Here is a 19,849-nt window from a genome sequence, read left to right as displayed (position 1 = left end):
GATCATCCATGACCACGGAGCAGGCCCTCAGAGGCCTCTACCCCTCCCCAGCCTGACGAGGCCATGGCAGGTGGCGCGGTCTGTGCTGGGCAGCTTTGCCTCGGTCCCCACGCCCGCCGCCGCCACCCCGGCCCCTTTCTCTCTTGGCTTCCTGCTGAGGTCCCGTCTTGTCTGGAGACAAGCCCCCGGAACACACGCCAACAGCACACCACAGTGGTCGTGTCTCAGGCGCTGGAAGCCTGGGGGCGCGCTGAGCTGACTGCAGCCCCCACCTCGGGGTCTCCCTGCACAGCCCCTCCCCTCCCACTGCCCCCGCTCGTTGCAGGTTCGTCGGACGCCCGGGCGACTACGTGTACATTTTCCGTTCTTTCCGGATGGAAGAGGTGAGCGCGTGCTCCCGTCCCGCTTTCCCAGGTCCGTCCACACAGCAGACGTTACGGACTAGCGTCTCCCTCCTCGGCTGCTGACCTGCTGCTGGGCCGGGGCTCTGATCTTATTTGGCACGTCCATATAGCGTTACCCTGAAAGGAGAAAGTCTCTCCAGACTCACCAAAACTGTAGACTGACCCGTTTGATTTTTTTTCATTTTCTATAAGATCTTAAGTGTTTTTTTTTTCTTTTCGTTAAGATGGATTAATGAGGACAAGACAGAACTCAGCTTCATTTTTACTGTAACAGGGAAATGCCTGCCTCTCTCCCCCTAAATCAGTGCTGGTGACCTTTGGCTTCTGCTCAGCTCTGCGGCCACCGTGGGTCTGGTTAGTGCACCGGCCACTGGACTTGCTCCAACGGCCCCGCCAGACCAAGCCAGGGCTTCGGGGCCGCCAGGGCGTCAGGTCTCAGGGGAACCAGTCAGCATTGCCAGCACCCGGAGTAATTCAGCTTACTGGAAAACAAGGGGCGGGTCTTCTGATAAAGACCCTGTGAAATGGGGTAGAGAGGATTGGGGTGGGCTTCAGGTACAGGGTGATCTGGCTGCCCAAGGCACAGCCAAGAGGTTCAAGCCCCTGGGTGCCAGCCCCTGAACATCCCAAGACATGAGCCTGACCCACAGGAACAGATGTTTGCAAGAAGCCATGAAGTACTCTCCCGTTATGTGATCTTGGCCTTTCTGTAAACAATACTATGTCAGATTCTTTAATAATTAGAGACAATGGGGAAATGCCTTTGTAAAATAGAATAAAGCAGAGGACATCATTTTTTTTAATGAAACGGAGGCTTTCCAACATGAAATTTGTGCTAACAGTATAAAAAGTTTTGTTCTGTCCCGTAGAGGGGTCAGCTGTCCCCAGAGGGACACCCAGTGTCCCTTGATCTCCAGTCACTTGGGCAAGTTAAGCCTCTGGCCCGTCCCGTGCCTGCCCACACCCAGCCTCAGGCAGGGGGTGCAAGCCCTCCAAGGACAGGGACGTTAAGCCTCAGAGGGGTGGCCAGCCACCTCACCACGTGGCTTCCCAACCGCATAGGCCCGTGGATAGGCAGCAGTGCGTGGGACTGGGCAGCGGCCCTGGGGGAGAAGGAGGAGCCCCTAGATCCAGCCCCACCCCTGCCCACTCCCTGGCAAAGCGCTCCTCTCTCTGAGCCTCGTTCCAGCCCTGACAGCCTGCAGGCAAGGTGCAGTAGCTTCCTAGGAACGCTGTAACAAAACACCCCAGAGCAGGCGTCCTATAGCAACAGAAACATATTCTCTTACCGTTCTGGGGGCCAGAAGGCCAAAATCAAGAAGCCAGCAGGGCTGCACTCCCTTCAAAGGCTCAGGGGAGGTTCCTCGGGCCTTGCTCCTGGCTTCTGAGGGCTGCCGGCATCCTTGGCGGGCCTTGCTTCTGGCCAGGGCCCTCCAATCTCTGCCTCTGTCTTTGCACGACCTTCTCTTCTCTGTGTCTGTGCGTTTCCTCTTCTTATAAGGACCCCAGTCACTGCCTCAGGGTCCACCCTGCTCCAGTATGACCTCGTCTTAACTCGGTCATATCTGCAAAGACCTTTTTACAACTAAGGCCATATTCTGTGGTTCTGGGGGTTAGGATGGAGACATGTCTTTGTAGAGGCCACATTCAACCTGCAGCACCAGGGCTGACCTCCCCTCGCTGGGAGCGGCGGTCATCTCTCCAGGTGTCCACCATGGGCCAGGGTCAGGGTCTGATGCACCTGCTCTCTGTCCCACAGTGTGCCCCGGGAGGCTGCCTGATGGAGCTCTGTATCCAGCTCAGCATCATCATGCTGGGCAAGCAGCTCATCCAGAACAACCTGTTTGAGATCGGCATCCCGTGAGTAACGTCTGGCCTCTGCCCCGGAGGGCTCTTGTGGTGGTCTGGGGGACAAGTGAGGTGGGACCTGGGCCAGGACGGGGCACCAGCAGCGGGGAGGGGGTGGGAACACGAGGGGAAGGCAGGGTATGGCCACCCCATGGTGCACGAGGAGAGGATGGGGGCCCAGATGACCCCCTGCTCTGCGGCAGGCTGAGGATGCGGGGTCCTGACAGGCACCCTGAGACACGCATGCCGGCCCCCGGTGGTTGGCAGATGGAGCACCTAGAGACTCTGCTTCCTGACCTTGTGCCCTTTGAGAATCGTGTCCTGACCCCCCTCCAAGGCAGCCAGCCCGCTGGAATGATCCCCACCCCACCCCAAACCACTGCGTCTGCTTGGGCCTACCTGACCCCTGACCCTGTTGGCTCTCCCTGTACCTGTTTCCTTATGTCAAAAACCAAATGATGACACTTGACCCCTGCCTCTGGGGGGAGAGCACAGGAGATCAGCGACAGAGAAGTCCGGCTCAGAGAATTAGAAACACAACTTGGAGGTGAGGGGCCCTAGCACCCATCTTCCCGGACCCCCAACTGAAGTGACACCGTGTTTCCCTCAGGAAAATGAAGAAGTTCATCCGCTATCTGAGGCTGAGGCGCCAGAGTCCCTCTGACCACGATGAGTTCGTGAAGAGAAAGCAGCGCTATGAGGTGGACTACACGCTGGAGCCCTTCGCGGGCCTCACCCCAGAGTACATGGAGATGAGTGAGTGGTGGCCGGAGGGGTCCCATCTTCGGGCTGGGGCTGGCTGCAGCCCCTTGCACAGGCAGGCGCTCAGGAGATACCCAGGGATGGAGCCTTGGCACCAGCAACTATGTCGCTGGACAGGAGTATGCCCAGAGGTGGCCCATAACTCTCAGTGGGGTACACCAGAGAGGAGGGAGATAGGGCAGGTGCAGCTCGCACGGCCACCTGGAACCCCCCAACCCCACCTCCTCCCTCTCCTCACCTCCTCCCACCATTCCAGCCACACTGGCCTCCTTGCTGTTACCCAAACTCCCAGAGCTCGTGCCTGCCACAGGGCCTTTGCACTAGCTATGCCCTGCCTGGAATTCTCTCCCCCTAATACCTGCATGACTCACTCTCTCCAGGGCTGTGCTCAGGATGTCCTCCTCCAGAGGGGTCTTCCTGACCACAGTGTTTAAAAGGGGCAGCCCCTCCCCTGCACCACTCTGACCCTCTGCCTCTCCCCCTGCTTCGATTCTCGTCACCAGCCTGCAATATACCTTTACCTCTACCTCCCAGCAGAATGGAAGTTCTGTGAAAACAGGACCTTTTTTTCCCTTCACTGTCATACCCCCTACACCTAGAACAGATCTAGGTATATCGTTGGCGCTCAGTACATGTTTGCTGAGTGAACAGATGAGCAAAGGAAGCCAAGAAGACCCCTGCAGAGGGGTCCCAAAGTGTAGGGCCCCCGGCCACCATGGACAGCACATTTTAAATGCTGGCTCTGGGGCCCACGCCAGATCTATGCAGGGTGGGACCTGGGACCTTGCACTTTTAACAAATACTTGAGCAAACCCAAGGCCTCCTCTGAGTGTCGAGGGGCAGGGTGGCACCATGAGCACTTCCGTCCTGCTGGCCCAGTGGGTCCATAGAAGTCACACCCAGCATCCCAGATGATTGTTCAAGAAGCACCTTGCCATTGACTCAGAAGGAAAAGAATCTTAAGACTTTGAAAAATGGAAATAGCATTGTGTTCAGATGACATTGGTTTCTCCTGGAACGAAATCCAAGGTGAACCAGAGGTGGACAGGCAGCTCCGTCACCCCTGTGGACCCCCATGGAGCCCCGTGGGCCTGCTGCCTCCCTGGCTGTCTGGTTTCAGCCCTGGGGTCCAGGAGGAAGGCCACCCCTGCCTGCCTGAGGCCAGTAGGAGGGCAGACACAGAAGAGCAGCCTGGGATTGGCTGGCAGACAGAGGCCCCCCCAGATTTTAATTCCTACAGTGGCTGGAGGTCGCATCCCGCTTTCCTGTTGGGCGCGGTGAGACTCCTGGGACAGGCCCCTGCCCACCCAGGGAGCAGCCCACCCTGTGACCCAGCCATACCCCACCGCTCAGGACACTCTCCTCAAGGACCAACTCTGCTGGGCGCCTGGAGCACACAGTGCCCGGGACTGAAGAGAAGTGCAGCTGGGAGGGCCCCGGGCCCGGGCCATCTCCAGCTCCCCTCCCTGCTTCTCGGCCTGTCCACACACCACTCGGGAGTGGGGACCCCACGGCCTCAGGAGCCCACGTGGAGCCCACAGCCAAGCTTATCCGAAGCCTCCATCCCCGCCAGAGCCGCCCGCAGACACGACCGTGTCCACAGAAGCATCCCACGGAGGCCGACGGGGCGAGCAAGAAACCAGTGGCCCGGCTCCCAGACGGAGGCTCCCACGGAGCCCCCCACTGGCGGCTCTAACAATGGCCACACTCAGCCTGCCAGGCACACGGTGACATTCTGCCGGCTTCCTTGTTTACCACCTGGCAGGCAGCGAGAGCCCTGGGACAGACTGTTCGGTTCCTGAACCCGCCTCCCCCATGCTGTTCAGCAACCTTTACCTGACCTCTCCCAGGAGCCCGGCTCTGTGCCGGCCGCAGCATCCGAGGTCCAAGCCCCAGGGCTGGCCTGGTGACGATAAGGATGGTCCGAGAGGGGACCTAGACAGTGGGCCCCGCCCAGCTCCGTCCCTGAGGCCCGACGGACACGCAGCAATACTAGCAGGCCCCCCAGGTCCCAGGAACCCCCCAGGAGCCCCCCACCTGCTTGAGACCCTTGCCAGCCCCGCATGGGGTAACCGAGGCTGGGCCTTCATGCTCATGGGGGCCTTTTCCCCATCACTGATGATTATCTAAGATTAGATGTATGATAAGTGACTGCATGCTCGTTATTCAGGAGTCAACAGTGGGGTCCAGAGCAAAATTTGGAACGATCCCCACAGCCCCCTCCTGGCCCGGGGTCACCTGGGGTCATGGTGGGTGCATCCCCAGGGTCCCTTTTATGTGGGTACAGGGGTGCATCAGAGGCAGGAGCCAGCCAGACCCCGCCCACCCGTGTGTTCAGCTTGTGGCACGTGGGGACCCGCCGTGGCACGCAGTAGCGTGCTGACCGCCCTACTCTCCTTGCAGTCATCCAGTTTGGTTTCGTCACCTTGTTCGTCGCGTCCTTCCCCCTGGCCCCGCTGTTCGCGCTGCTGAATAACATCATCGAGATCCGCCTGGATGCCAAAAAGTTCGTCACCGAGCTCCGAAGGCCGGTGGCTGTCAGAGCCAAAGACATCGGTGAGTGACTCTGGGGAGCTGGTTCTGGGCACGCGCTGGGTTTGGGGGAGGTGGTCCCGCTCCCCAGAAGCTCGATCCAGAGCCGGCAGATTGGGGTCAGGCGCGGGGTTCCCACGAGCTCCTGGATGGAGACTCGGGGGCTCGGCGTGGGGGTAGGAGACCTAGAGCCTCCTTTGCACCCTGACCCCAAACTCTCCACTCCTGAGAGAACATTCCGGAAAGTGTCAGTGCCTTGGATGTCTGAATATCTCGACAACCAGCCGCACTAGGAGGTCCCCGAGGTGCGTGCGCTGAGGTCCTCAGCACCCCCGCCCTCCTGTCCGTGTGGCCCCAGAGCACAGACAGCGCTGACGGGTGGGAAGCTCGTGTTAGGGGCTGAGCGGGTGCCTTTCCACGCAGTGCATCATGTAGTCATTCGACGTCCACAGACAGGAAAGTGGGGAGGAAGGAGCCCTTTCAGCGGCTCAGGAAGAGCTCTGTGTGGCTTGCCCGGAGGGTCAGGGCTGAGAGGGTTCTAACCCCCTGCCAGCGAGGGCTTCCTCATCGCCGTGCAGGGGAGGGGGGTGGAGGGATGGTGCACTTACTGGGAGCGCGACACCTAATCCTCTGGTAGAGGTGTCACCAACGAGGAAGATCATCTCAAAGCGAGTCAGCTTCATTCAACCAGGACCCAGTTTTCAAGGTGAACGCAAAAAAGTTTATATTTAATCTTGAAATGAGATGGAAAATGCAAAAATACATTGATTTGAAGTCCTATTTGACACAATTTTCACCGGAATGGCACATCTGCGCTGGTCAGTGGAAGACACAAAGATTGACATGTTAGGCGTGTTGTCATTTTCCCCGAGATGAGGATGCCAGGGTGTTAGGACATCGGCAGGGCAGACGTCATCTTGCTGAGAGGTGGCGGCTTCTCCAGCCCTTTGCACTGGCTCGTCCTCATCAGAAACGCCCCTCGGCCGTCCCATCCCGCCTGTGTTCGTGGGGCTCCCCGGTCCATGCCCGCCCTGGCCCCTGGTGGCACCGGTGGCGTGGCCGTGCCCGCCGCTCTCCAGCGCCACCCCCTGGGACAGCGTGGGCTCCGGCTCCTCCTAGACGCGCACTCTCCCAGGTTGAACCGTCCAGAAGTGCCATTCGCACCCTCACGCGTGGCCACGTGTCACACGTGTCGGTGATTCTGTCCGGTTTACCGCGGCCCACGTTTGCGCCGTGGCATCCGTGGAGACTCCAGGGCCCGGCTTTGGGATGGGCCGGGGAACCTCGGCGCTCCGTAGGGAGGGGCGCCAGCCAGAGCCGGGGCTCAAATATAGAGGTGTGTCTGTCACCATCCGTCTGTCACCCACCTGGACTGGATGACCCAGACGATCGGCAGAGACTCTGCAAACAGATGTCCTCCCGGCTGGACTTCCCTGGAAGATTTTGCTTGTGATTTTAAGAGGTTTTAAAAACCCCTGACCTAACTGGCCCTCTGAAGTCCCTGCTGGCTCCCAGGCGCCTGATTCTGCCTCAGCCCTGGCTGTGGGGCGAGCCCCTTGCCCTGCACACCACACCCCTGGGTTTGCTGCTTCTCCGGGTCCGAGCTCAGCTTGGGGATTCCATGGTCTCTGTGGGCCGCAAGGGCATCCTTCTCACCCAAGGCTAAGGGCGCTGAATTTGGGCCCCAGGCCGCATTCACAAGCCCCCTCCCCAGATGAAGGTGACATTGCCCCCAGGGTTCCCGTGAGCTTGTCATGCCCTGCTCTGAGAGTGGACCCCAGAGGGCTTTGTGTGGCCTTGATCGCTTCCTGGGCCTTTCGGCATCGGGTCCTCCAAGGAACCTCTAGAGGAGGTTTGGGCAAATCCTCAGTCCCATTTTCCCGGTGGGAAGACCAAGGCCAGGTGGTTACCAACGCTGAGCTGGAACCGGAGACCCCACGCCCCCAGCCCTCCGCCCCCGGGCCACCCGTTCCTGCAGCGCCTCCACAAGCAGAGGGTCTGCCCAGAGAAGCTTACGTTGCACACCCGAGGCCTGAAAGGACAGGGGTGGACGGGGCGGCTGGCCAAGGCGCTGCCTGGACAGCCCTTGGGGATTCTGGAGCCCTGTGCCCAGTGAGAGTGTGGCCTCCCGGTCGTCACTTTGCCCTGACAAAGGCCTGATTCTCAGGCGCCCAGAGGCCCCAGGCGAGTCTGCGGTGGGTGTCTGTTTGCTTTGGCATCCTTTGCTCAGCAGAGCCCGCTTCCCCTGCAGCCTCGTCCTCAAACCTGCAAACCTCCCGGCCCTCCGTGCCTGTCACGGGCGTGGTCCTTCCCACCACCGCCTTTCGCCCGTGGCTCCCCTTCTTTCCCTGTTCTTATGGGTCGGCTGCTCACTTCCTGGTTCCTGTCTGGTTGGTTGGAGGCATAATCTGCTCTTCTTTGACTGTAACCTTTCCCTGAACAGGCCTTTGTATTCCTCCCGCGATCCGTGTGGGCCCCGAGGGGACGCCAGGCCCCGGGGCCCCCACAGCCTGCACCCGGGGCTCCAGGGGTGGCTGGGGGAGGCTCTGGCTGGGAGGGGAGGCCTGGCGAGTCTCAGCTCCCTGCCAGGGGGAACCCGGCCCCGGCTTCTCAGCCCTGACCTTTGACAGCTGATTCACAAGCTTCCTGCGCTCACACTTCTCCTGAGCCTCCCTCCCCCCGGCGTGAGCAGCCTCTGCCTGCGGTTGGCTCCTGCACATGGGCAGGCAAGACGAAAGGCCTCCCTGTCTCTTCTTGGAAATGGGGTCTGGTGTCCCCCGGGGACAGCAGGGACACCTTGAAGAGGAAGACAGCTCCCTCCCCCCTTGGAGATTCTCACACAGGCAGCCTGAAGGGTTTCCTCTTGTGCCTGGAGACCATCGGAGCATGGTATGCTCTGCAGCGTGCATCCCAATAGCGCAGACAGGGGGTCAAGGCTCCCAGAGAGGCTGAGCCCGAGGGCCGGGGCTGGCATCCTGGTTTGGCATTTTTTGAACAAGACCCCAGGATTCTGGCGTGGGGTCCCACGGGGGATCTCGGGGCTGGACATAGAGACGCCCCAGGGCCTGTGCAGTAGGCTCTGTCCTGGGTTCCGGGAAGCTCTCCAGCTCACCCCACAGCCCGGCCTGGTCTCTCCCACTTCCCAGGCTCCCCTCCCTCGACCCATTGGCCTGTCAGCGGGGCAGGGGGTCGAAGACCCATTTCCTCCCCTCATGCTGCGCTCAGGTGGCGCCGCCTCCCCCAGGAGCCCTCTGCCCGGACACTTCACCTTTGCCGGGCTCACCCAGGCCCCAGCGCCCTATCTTGGAGGTCTCAAACCCAGACCCCGCAGGGCCAGGCGGGCCCCGCAGAGAACAGAGCCACAGTGCATGGTCCGGCCTGGAGGGGGCGCCACCGTAGGCGTGGAGCCAGGCCAGCCCCGTTTGGGAGCCAGGCTCCTTCAGAAAAGGCAAGTCCAGATTCTTAAAAACACAGCATCCTGATTTGTAAACACCAGTCAGCGTCTGAGCCTGCGGCCTCCACTCTCGGGCCTCGTGGGCCTATGCTCTTGCTGTCTTTGCAGATGGGGGCCCAGGTGGCCCCCCAGCGCTCACGGCTAGGGCAGAAATGCCCCCATGTAGCTCCCCCGGCCGAGTGGCGAGCGGCGGTCTCCGCCCCGGACAGAGGAACCCCACCCTGCCACACTTTTCCATAACGACGAATACAGATCCCCTCCCGCCCTTTCTGGGAAGTGCTGGTTATCCCCATCTCAGCTGGGTCCGGGGCAGGGAGAGACCACCCGGGACAGGTCTCTGAGGCCAACAATGTCCGTGACACGTGCCTGGCCTGATAGGGCCCAGCTGGGCTGGAGGAGGGGTCAGGCAGGGGCCCTAACACGCCCGGCCTGCTCTGGGCCCTCAGATAAGGCACTCCCTCCCCGGGCCCTGCTGGCCTCACTCTGCTGGGGAGGCCAGGGGAGGACCGTGAGTTTGTCTCCTGCTGTGTGGTGAGACCCCTGCTCACCGGTAATTGGGTGCAGTGCTGGACCCCGGGGTGGCAGAAATGGGGGGCACCCAGACAGGAAGTGTTCTGCACCTCATTGATGTCAAGTTGTTATGCTCAAGTCGTGACCCCAGCGTCCCCCACCCGGGGCCCTGGCATTGCTCTTTGACCCTGACATACGTTTAGGGGCCTGTCCCTAAATTCTTCTAGCACCGGAGGGACGTGGCAGGTCCAGGGCATGGAAACCTCATGGGCTTGGTCTCCACTTACTCTTACGTGGACCCTTCTGGGCAGGAACCGCGTCCAAATTGAATGTTTGTCCCTCTGGAAGGAAAGGCTTCGTCTAAGGTTTCAGGTTCATAGGGGAGGGCGCAGAACCACTCAGGGAGCAGTTGATTTGAAGCACCCCTTTTAGAAGCTACAGTTTGCCTCCAGACTCAGCTGCTGAGCCGGGCTCTGTCATCAGCCGCGATCCCCCCTGCGCTCCAGAACCTCTGCTTATTCCCACACATTCGACCACCAGGGAAGGGACCTGCTCGCCTGTTAGCTGGGGTTCCTGACAGCCCGGTGCAAGCCATCCTGAAACTGTGCTTCTCCCCCCACCACCCCCCACCCCCAGGAATCTGGTACAATATTCTCAGAGGCGTCGGGAAGCTGGCCGTCATCATCAACGTAAGTGACGTCGGGGGCCTCTGCTGGACAGAAGTGTCCATTGGGCTGCCACGGGGCTGGGCGCTCCTTCCAGGGAAGCCAGGTGGGGTCTCTGTCTCCAGCTTGTGTTGTCCCAGGCTGGAGAAAGCCTCTCCTGTTCAGACATGTCCCTTGGTCATACTGAGGCGTTGGGACGAACTGTGGGTGGGAAGGACAAATTGTCCTCGACCTTTTTCTATAACCTTGAGCAAAATTCTCCAGCACGCCCACCCTGGCCCCTAAGTCCACTCCCTCCCCCAGAATCCTGAGAATATACAGAGGGAGAGAGGGAGAGGCAAAGACAGGTAAAGAGACAAATTCCTCCCTAGCCATCAGTCTGCTCTTATTTTTTAAAAGTTAGCCTTGTCCCTTTATATGAAATACGTGCCTATTCTTTAAAAGTTCAGGAAATGCAGAAACACGGAAACAAGGGGGAGAAGCCTGCCAGCCCCCTCCTACACCCACGTAGCTTGCTGAGGACTCTGCTCCCCCACCAGCCTCCTGCCCGGCAGCCCTCCTCCCCGGCACCTCGTCCACACTCTCCTGCCACATGGTGCCATCCTCCTGGCCTCTCCTACCCCTGGGCCTGCAGGTTAGGAGGGCAGTGGCCCCTCTGTCATGAGAACCAGCCCTCTGCCTTCCCTGCGGCCGCCCATCCAGGTCTGCGTGATCGCCCTGGGCTTAGCGGTCTCGCGGTCCCTAGCACATGCTTCAAAGCCAAGGCTAAACCCCAGCCATGCGAAGGAACATCAGACAGCCTCGGAGGTCCGCAGTGCCACCGCCCTGTGACCCTCAGCCCTCCACCTGCTGGCTGAGCCTGAGCCCCCAGAAGCTGACCCCTTGCACGCAGGCGGCTGATCCCAGCAGCAGACACAGCCTGGGGCCTGCACGCCCGCGATGCTGGGTCTGGGGACTGGGCCCCCACAGCACAGGAGGTGAAGCTCAGCCCCAGAGAAGAGACTCTCGGGGCCCTAGGACACTGCCTCTCCTGCTGGGGGCAGCCTCCCTGCCCAGTCCAGGCTCGGAAACCCCTGTTAAAGGGCCGCGGCGGGCAGAGCGTGCATCCTGGGCAGCAACAGCTCCTCATCCTGACCTGGGCAGGCGGGCACAGGGCCCAAGACAGGAGGGCACGTTTTGACTGGGGGTCAGTGCTGGGGATGGGATGCAGCTGTCTGGAGCACAGGGGTGCTGTCAGCAGCTGCAAACCAGCTAGACCTCTCATGGGAACAACCAAAAACAGCTAGCATTTATCGAGTCTCTAGAATAATCCAGGCCCTTCTACACTCATCCACCCACTCGTGCACACACAGCCTTCAGGGAAGGGACTGTCATTGCCCGTCTTACAGGTGAAGCACAGAGAGGCCAGGCAACTTACCCAACGCCACACAGCCAGAAAGCGGCAGGGCTGGACCTTACCCCAGGCTGCCAGGCTCCAGGTCCCTGCTCCACACCAACACCACACCAGCTGTCCCCAGAGACGGCTCTGGAACAGGATGAGCTGAGTCAGAATATCATCTTTCCACTCCCACGTTCCCTTTCAAGTATGCCAGGAAGGTGAAGCAGGCAGAGCACAGAGAGGTTAGGTGACTTGCGCAAGGCCACACAGCCAGGGAGAGGCAGCATTTGTCCCCAGGCCTTCCTACTCAGGGGTGTACACGTTCCCTGTGCCCAGGCCCTCCCAACATTCTGGTGGCCTGCCGACTTGTGGGCAGAGTGTCGCATGACCAGACCCCAGGGCAGGGCCGCGCTGGCTCCCTTAGGGCGTGTCCCCCTCCCGCCCCCACCTGGCAGTCTGCACTCACCGCCCTGTCCCCCGGCCCAGGCGTTCGTGATCTCCTTCACATCCGACTTCATCCCTCGCCTGGTGTACCTCTACATGTACAGCGAGAGCGGGACCATGCACGGCTTCGTCAACCACACCCTGTCCTCCTTCAACGTCAGCGACTTCCAGAACGGCACCGCCCCCAACGACCCCATGGACCTGGGCTACGAGGTGCAGATCTGCAGGTATGGCTCTCGACGTCTCTTTCTGAAAGATACACGTGGTGGGAAACCCCCTCTTCAAGCAAGGATTCTTTCAGGGGCAAGTCACAGAATAGCTCGAGCTTGCTTCAAGGAAAAAAAAAAAGCCAGGGTCGCAGTAGGAAGTGACTTATTAGTTCCTTTCATTAAGAAGGCCAGGATAGCTTCAGGCATGGCTGGATCCAGGAGCTACAATTTGCCCTCAGGCCCCCTCTGGCGCTGCCTCCCAGCTTTGCATTCCTCCATGGTGGCACTGTGTTCTGGCGGGCAGTGAAGACGCCCTGTCTGCTCAGCTATCCCAGTGACAGAATGTGTTCCTCAATAGTCAGCAAAAATCAGGGTTTAACCTCACTGGTCTGTCGTGGACCACGTGCCCATCCCTAAATGAAACCCCGTTGGCAAGGGGTAGAGGCTAGAGCTGGGGTGTGTGCCCGGATGTGGGGTCATGGTCAGAGAATGAAGAGGTCCTTAGGAAAACGGGGGTGCTCTGACTCGGGGAAGGGGTACTGGATGCTGAGCAGGCCAGCTGAGATGGTCAGACCTGTGGGGCCCCAGCTGCTGGCCAGACGCTTGGGGTGTGCAAGGAGCACCCCAGGAAAGATGGAGGCGGGGCTGGGCGTGGGAGGCAGAGCTGAGACCTGGCCATTCCCTAGGCCCCTTCCACATGTGCCAGCCTGGGTTAGGGTCTGGGGACCCAGGAATGGTATCGTCCCTGCTATCCAGGGACCTCGGTGGAGATCGGTGTCAAGGAGGGATCGTAGTTGGAAGCCCGGGTGAAGGGTGGACACAGTGGGGTCACTCCAGGGGGCAGGACAACGTGGGCAAAAGCACAGAGGTGGGAACCAGTGTGAGCTACTCCAACCGAGCTGAGACTCAGGACACAAAAGAGCGCAGGGGCCAACATACATGTCCCAGAGCCCGTGCGGTAAAGCTCGGTCCCTCCTGCCCGGGGAGGCCTGCTGGCTCCTCCTTGACACATAGTTCCCTGAGGCTGGCTGGTATGTGTCTGTCACCTTGACTGAGGAAAGGGGAGTCGCGGCACCTGCTAGGGTCCATGGTACCGACCAACAAGAAGTAGCTTGCAGAGACAAGACAGGCCCAAGAAACGGGAAAATGCTCCGCCCTCCCCCCCGGAGCCGTTGGAAAAGGGAAGCAGGCGCCCCCGGCTCGGGTGGCTCCTGACCGCAGCGCAGACAGCGGGCGTCCCCACTGGCCCTGAGCGACTCCGGCGCAGGCACACGGTGTTCACTTCCGCGTCAGGGCGGGGACGGCACCTGCTCGGGGCCCAGGAACGATTAGAGCCACGTCTGCCAGCTAGACAGGGCACTAACACCGCAAGGCCTGCACCCCAGCCCGGGTCCAGCTTTCCGAATCCCACCCACGTGCACGTGATGGGCCCGAAAATCACAGGGGAGGCCCGGAATGGTCCACTCCCAGCTTCGGCGTGGTCACCTCGGAGAGGGGACGGCCTGGGGAGCCGGAAGTGCAGGGGAGGGGGCTCCAGACACCCGCCCCCATCCTTCAGCAGACGCACGCTCCAGGCTGGTGCAGACAGGCAGCCCCCCACCCCCTGGGCTTCCACCCGGGACCCCCACACCTCCCGCAGCACCAACGCTTTCCCGGCATCATCTCGACGCTCCATGCTAAGCGCACAAGCTTGACCTACTTTGCTAAAGGTCCTTTTTAGAGGAAGAATAATTACAAGCAAAGAAGGCAGGAGATGTGTGGTCATCTTATTAGGAATTCCCTCTGCGTTGGTATTTACAGGGTTAGCCTCGGCTTCCAAGAACCGGACCCTGGGTCCCAGACATTGGCTAAGGAAGCAGCTCCGTCCCATGCATCAGCCCAGGGTCCTGGCCACGTGGGGGAGAGGCCGGGCTGACAGAGCCGAGACCCATTTATAAGTGTCTCGTAGCTTTTACCCCCACGGAGTTGGAAGACCGTGGATCCGACCACTGTGCTCCCTGGGATTCGGGCTCCAGCCAGGCCCTCCCCCGTCTGTTGGCCAAGATCTGGCAGCGCAGATGTGGGAGCTCCAGGCCCTCGGCAGCCGCGCCCACGCAAGCTGCCTCTCGCAGGAATCCGTGGCAGGAGGCACAGCACCCAGCCCAGCCTGGGGCCGTGGGTGTGGGGAGACGCAGAGCACATTCAGAGCTTCGGTCGCTGCCGGCCACCACTTATGTCTGCACTGAGGCAGGCGCTCTCTCATCTGAGCCCCAGAGCCACCCCCAGAGGGAGCATTATCATCCTCCCCAGGGGCGCGGGCAGGCTGGGTACCAGAGCTAAGCAAGGAAAACGTAAGATCGTCTCTGATCGAGTCAGTACCGATGGTGGGAGCTGGCCTCTGGACAGGTCTAAGTGGGCTTTGAGGGATGCCTAGGAGTTTGCCAGGTAACCCCCAGTGCAGCTGACCGTGAGCACAGAGAGGAAAGGGAGGAGCGAGTGTGCGTGGCCTCTGATGCTGGGAGAACAGGGGCTGCCTGTTCCCATCAGAGAGCAGGTTGTACAAGTCCTGTGTCACTCTGCAGCTGGTGCCCAGATAGGATCGTTCCCAGGGAGGCCGATCCTATGTCTGGGTCTGGCAGCTCAGCACCCCACAGCTCCTCGGAGGCTCCCATCCAGCTCCCTCCAGGGGTGAAGCTCTGTGGGCGAGGGGCCCTGTCTGCTGCGTGTTCCTGAATGTCCACCCCTGAAATGGGAGATGGAATGTAGTAGCTGCTCAATAATGCTTCTCATGTGACTGAGGGGATGCCTGACCGAGGCCCAGAGAGGCCAAGCCACTGCACGAGGACACACAGCAAGGTGGTCACTGGTTCTGGGGCCAGGCCAGGGCTGTGCGCCCAGAGCCAGGTGCCTCCTCTTCTGGTCCCCCCCCACCAGACCTCAGCAGCCAGCAGGGCTGCACCTACCACCCCAAACCCGGAAACTGCCCCCACTTCAAGCTTATTCTGACAGCTTTGGGGAAGCTTTTCCCACACGTAGCACAGGATCAGCCCCATTAAAGCCAACAGCATCCCCGGAATTTGGGGCAGAGTCAGAGGGCCTGGGTAGAGACAGGACCCCAGGTCATCATCCTCACCCCACTCCCACAGACTAGGCATCTCAGGACCTCTGGGAAGGAGAGGACGGGGATGGGGTGCTCTGGCTGGGGGGACACTGCCTGCTGGCAGGGCAGTGGACAAGTGAGCAAGGAAGATCACCTTCCGTAGAGCGAGGGCCAGTGAGGGGGGATCTGGGGGGAGGGTGTCTGCCCCGGGAGGAAATCAGTGGGCAGCGTCTACGCTGATACGTCAGGGAAAGGGGCGGACGGGTGTCGCGTATGGATGAGGAGGGAAAAGCCGAGAAACTGCTGCCGGGAGAGAGGAAGGAGGCCGGTTTTCCTGCTGCCAGCTCAGGGCCGCAGGGCGCCGCCGGCCAGCATCCCCAGTTCTGCTTGAAGACCGCCCATCGATTCCCGTCCATCTCTGCAGGTACAAAGACTACCGGGAGCCCCCGTGGTCGGAGCACAAGTACGACATCTCCAAGGACTTCTGGGCCGTGCTGGCGGCCCGGCTGGCTTTCGTCATTGTCTTCCAGGTGTGACAGGCCCTCGTTTCCGGAAGGTTTGAGAAGCGGGCGCTGAGGAAGCGCTCTGAGCCCAGAACGGGGTCAGAAGGCAGCAGCTGGCCCGCGTCGGGGGCCTTGGGAGGCCTGGAGGCCTGGCGACCCCGGGCCCTGTGCAGGGACAGGTCCCAGGAAGGCAGAGGGAGGGCCTGGGCCAGCGCCGATGGAGGGATGTGGACCTCTTTGGGGAAGGCAGGGTTCGTTCGATATGAGTGGTCTTTATTGAAGGAGACGGGGAGGAAGGGAGACCCAGCTCGAGTTCTCACCATCTCTGGGTGGCAGGAGACATCCAAGGAGGACAGGACCAGTACAGGCAGGAGGAGGGCAGGGGGTTCTTGGCCAACTCCAGCCCCCAGCCAGGAGCCAGGGCACCCAGCCTCACCTGGTCTCTGGGGAGGGGACGGCCTAATATCCCTGAGGCCAAAGTGATTCCCAGTGGACAGGACCCGAGACTGGAGACCAGGCTGGTGCCTGCAGCAGCTACAGCCCCAGAGCTGGGGGAGCATCCTCAGCCATGTGGGCCCAGCCAAGGTTCTGTTCAGTCATGTACCCCTCACATCTGGAATCCCAGGGACTGGGTTTAAGCCCCAGCTCTGCCCTTTACAGAGAGTGTGGCTGTAGGTGGGACTTCGACCCCCCCTGACGCCCTGCTGCCTCACCTGTCAGCTTTCCATCACCCTCTGCAGTGGGAACAAGTGTTTGGGGCTGAGTTTACAAGAAGCAGAGCCTGAGACAAGGATTCAGTGCAAGTGGGTTATTAAAGGAAGCTCCCCAGGAGAGGGGAGGGAGTGCAGCAGCAGAAAGGGAGTCTCAGCTGGAGACAGCCTTGCCTGATCCTGCAGGGAGCTCCAGAGCATGAACCCCAGCACACACACGGGCCTACCTTGAGGCAAGAGAGCGCCTTTGGTCTGCCCGTGTTGGCTGGGCGTTGGCTGTAGTCTGTTCAGACCAAGAAGAGGAGACGGGGTTGGGGGAGGGGTGGATTTCCGTGGAAAGGAGGCAGCTGTGAGCCTCAGCAGCCACCACTGGCCACAGCTGGGGTCTGGGAGCACCAGCCAGGAAAGGCGATCTGGGGTCGGGGTGGGGGTACCAGCACTGTCCACCAGGTGACAAACAGCCAGATGTGCTAACAAGGGATCACTGGACAGAAGTTTTAAAAACAGATTTCAGTTCTTCTGTAAAAGCCAATCATTTGCTCTCCGTGCACTAGAAATTTCTCCAGGGAGGGAGCAGACTTTCAGGGTGGCCCTGGGAGGCCTTGCAAACTGGAGAAAGGCCTGTGGCATCATCAGAGACTAAGTTCCACCGAGCTTTCATGCTATTTCTATTCTAACTATTCTCCTTAAAGCCCAACACCTGTTAGATTTGGTGATGCGTGACCAATCCAGTCATCTCTTAAGCTTCCCAGACCAGGGAGTCAGAATTATTCAGAAACTTGCTATTTACTGAGCTCCGATTCTTTATAGAAGTCAGCAGCCGTTTCTGGAGGGCCTGCTGGCTGATTTCCTGCCTCATTTATACCTTGGGGGAAACCAAGGCCAAGGGAGCCCAAAGTATGTGTCTCAGGTCACAGGCTGGGAGTGACAGGATGAGTGCAGAGGAGGTGGGTGCAGTGGAGGTGGGTGGGGGTGGGTGATGGGGAGGGTGGGGGGGATGGTGGGGGTAGAAGGCAGGTGGAGGCGGAGGAGGGTGCGGGGGAGGTGGGGAGCATCTCCTGCCGTCCTCCTCCCCACCCCCACACACTGACTCTCCTTCCAGAACCTGGTCATGTTCATGAGCGACTTTGTGGACTGGGTCATCCCAGACATCCCCAAGGACATTAGCCAGCAGGTGCACAAGGAGAAGGTGTTGATGGTGGAGCTGTTCATGAGGGAGGAGCAGGGCAAGCAGCAGCTGCTGGACACGTGGATGGAGAAGGACCGGAAGAAGGACGAGCCATGCAACAACCACGGCCCCAAAGCCTGCCTGGACAGCCCCGAGTACCCCGGGGGCGCCCTGTAGCTGCCCCTGGCCTCCCGGCCGACAGGCACCCTCCCCCAGCCAGGCCCGGTGGCTCCGGTGTTCATCGCAAACCTGGAAGACCACCTTCTGATAGGACAACATTCTTCTGTCTTTTTTCTGTTTTTTTCTCCTTGTTTTTGCACAAAACCATATGCAGGGAATTTTTTTATCTTTAGTAGTCAAGGTTAATCAAAATGATCGCTGGGGATAGGGCGAGAACACGCGCGAATGCGGGCGCTTTGCAGAAAAATTCTTGGGAACCGCGGGTCTCCTTTGCAGTGGAAGGTGAACAGAGGCCTCCAGAAAGCGTCTTTTCAAATCCGCCTGATAGCCTTTAGAGAGATTCAAGATGGTGTTGCAAAGCCTTGGATAAACGTCGTGCGGTCTTAGAGGGAGAACAGAAAAACGAGGTTGACACCGGTTCCAGAAGCTCACCGGCCACCAGGTCGGAAAAGTCAGCCGGCTTTTCATCTTCTGTTTTCTGTTAGTTCAGAAACCGAGAGACATTCTGGCCAGAAGGAGTGGTGCCCTGGCCCTGTCCATGCAGACGGCCTGCGAGCTTGGAATTTACTCTTGGAGAATCTCGGGGCAGCAGGTGTCCCTCAGGACAGCGGGTGACCTGCACCGTCGGGGTCCCCGCTGTCAGCCGCACACCTGCCCGTGCACCATGAGCCGGCCTCAGAACTGTCCATCTTCTTGGTGGGACAGAAAAAAAAAGAAGTAGAAGAAGAAAGAAAACCAGGTGGACAGAAAATGAGCAGAGAGAGAGGACCCCAGAGGCATTTCTGAAGATGGCTTCAGGTTCCATGAAGTCTTAAGGCATCGGGAGAACGTTCACAGCTTTAGAATATTTATTGGGTTTTCAAAATAATCAATTCTAGGGTGGATTTGAGGGTTTTTCTCTGTCGCTCCAAGGTGGAAGGAGTTTGTTTTATTAGTTAACCAAATATCATCGCGAGGAATTTAAAACACTGTTACTACCAAAGATTTTTATTAATAAAGCCTTCTATTTTGGTAATACTTCTCTATATTTTTACTTACAGGAATGTGACTGTGGGACAGTTACCATTTTAAAGCTTGTAAAAACGAGTCTCACAGATGGCAGGAGTGATCTAAATTTGCAGCCATTATACTAACCAATTATCTGAAATTTCTCAAGCACCAAGAGAAACCTAAAAAATGTTTCATCGAAGGCAGAGAAGAGAAATGGGTTTGCCGTGAACATGTGGTCGGCGTGAGGTCATCCCCTTCAGCTGCCAACCCTGACCCTGACCGCCGTCCGTAGGCGTCTGCGGCAGTCATGGGGTCTGACGCTTCTAGTTTCTCTTGTACAGTAAGTAGTTGGAAATGGGGTTTTTGTATATAAATATTGTATTAAAAATTAGGTGATGACCGAAAATCCTTTCATGGAAACCTTTTTTTTTTTAAAAAAAAAGTGAATGTATACAAATTCACAGAGGACTGTGGCTGAACCTTCATGCAGCTAAATAAATTTGGATACACAACACTGTCTTCACTCGAACGCTGTCCATGTGACCTTCCCCGCAGGAAGCTCGAGAGGCTGTCCCCAGAGCCCCCTGGCTGAGCTGCAGATTCAGGAGGGATCATAGGCGTCCACACCCCTGCAGCGCCAGACACATGAATGGTTTTGGATGCTCCTGGGACTTCATCATCTCTCCGTGAGTGTGTGTGTGTGTGTGTGTGTGTGTGCACGGGCTGTGTGCACAGGGGCGTGCACTGTGTGTATCTGTGTTTGCACGGGCACGTGTGCGTGCGTGGGCATGCACGTACCTGCGTTTATGTCGGGATGGGAGTCATGCTCACACCTTCCCAGCATCCTCTTCCACGATCCCCAAATTCCCACCCCTGGTCCCGCCAACCCAACACGGTAGCACTTAGGATTCCGTGGACCTAAGACGTCCCCAACCCTCTTGGGGACCCACCTGGAGTTGCCAGTGTTTTCGTTTGGGCAAGTGGGGGCAAGATTTCAAACTGTCACCTCTGAT

General features: G+C 59.3%; 1 protein-coding gene across 12 annotated transcripts in view; it reads left to right on the top strand.

The window, feature by feature from the left end:
• Positions 1-19,365, top strand: part of ANO1 (anoctamin 1) — a 140,609-nt gene extending 121,244 nt beyond the window's left edge. For 11 of the 12 annotated variants that reach the window (XM_078057659.1, XM_036099576.2, XM_036099574.2 and 8 more), the window contains 8 exons: positions 326-383; positions 2,164-2,264; positions 2,863-3,008; positions 5,418-5,570; positions 10,147-10,199; positions 12,040-12,224; positions 15,710-15,815; positions 17,601-19,365. In XM_078057659.1, the coding sequence (XP_077913785.1) occupies positions 326-383; positions 2,164-2,264; positions 2,863-3,008; positions 5,418-5,570; positions 10,147-10,199; positions 12,040-12,224; positions 15,710-15,815; positions 17,601-17,843 (1,045 nt within the window). In that variant the 3' untranslated portion in view covers positions 17,844-19,365. The remainder of the gene's footprint in view (positions 1-325; positions 384-2,163; positions 2,265-2,862; positions 3,009-5,417; positions 5,571-10,146; positions 10,200-12,039; positions 12,225-15,709; positions 15,816-17,600) is intronic. The other variant, XM_078057662.1, reaches the window with a different exon arrangement.
• The last annotated feature ends 484 nt before the right edge of the window (positions 19,366-19,849 follow it).

Source organism: Halichoerus grypus, chromosome 11 (assembly GCF_964656455.1).
Source record: "Halichoerus grypus chromosome 11, mHalGry1.hap1.1, whole genome shotgun sequence".
In the NCBI taxonomy this organism is placed as follows: Eukaryota; Metazoa; Chordata; class Mammalia; order Carnivora; family Phocidae; genus Halichoerus; species Halichoerus grypus.
The sequence above is the reverse complement of the archived record's forward strand: the minus strand, read 5'-3'. Positions and strand labels throughout refer to the sequence as shown.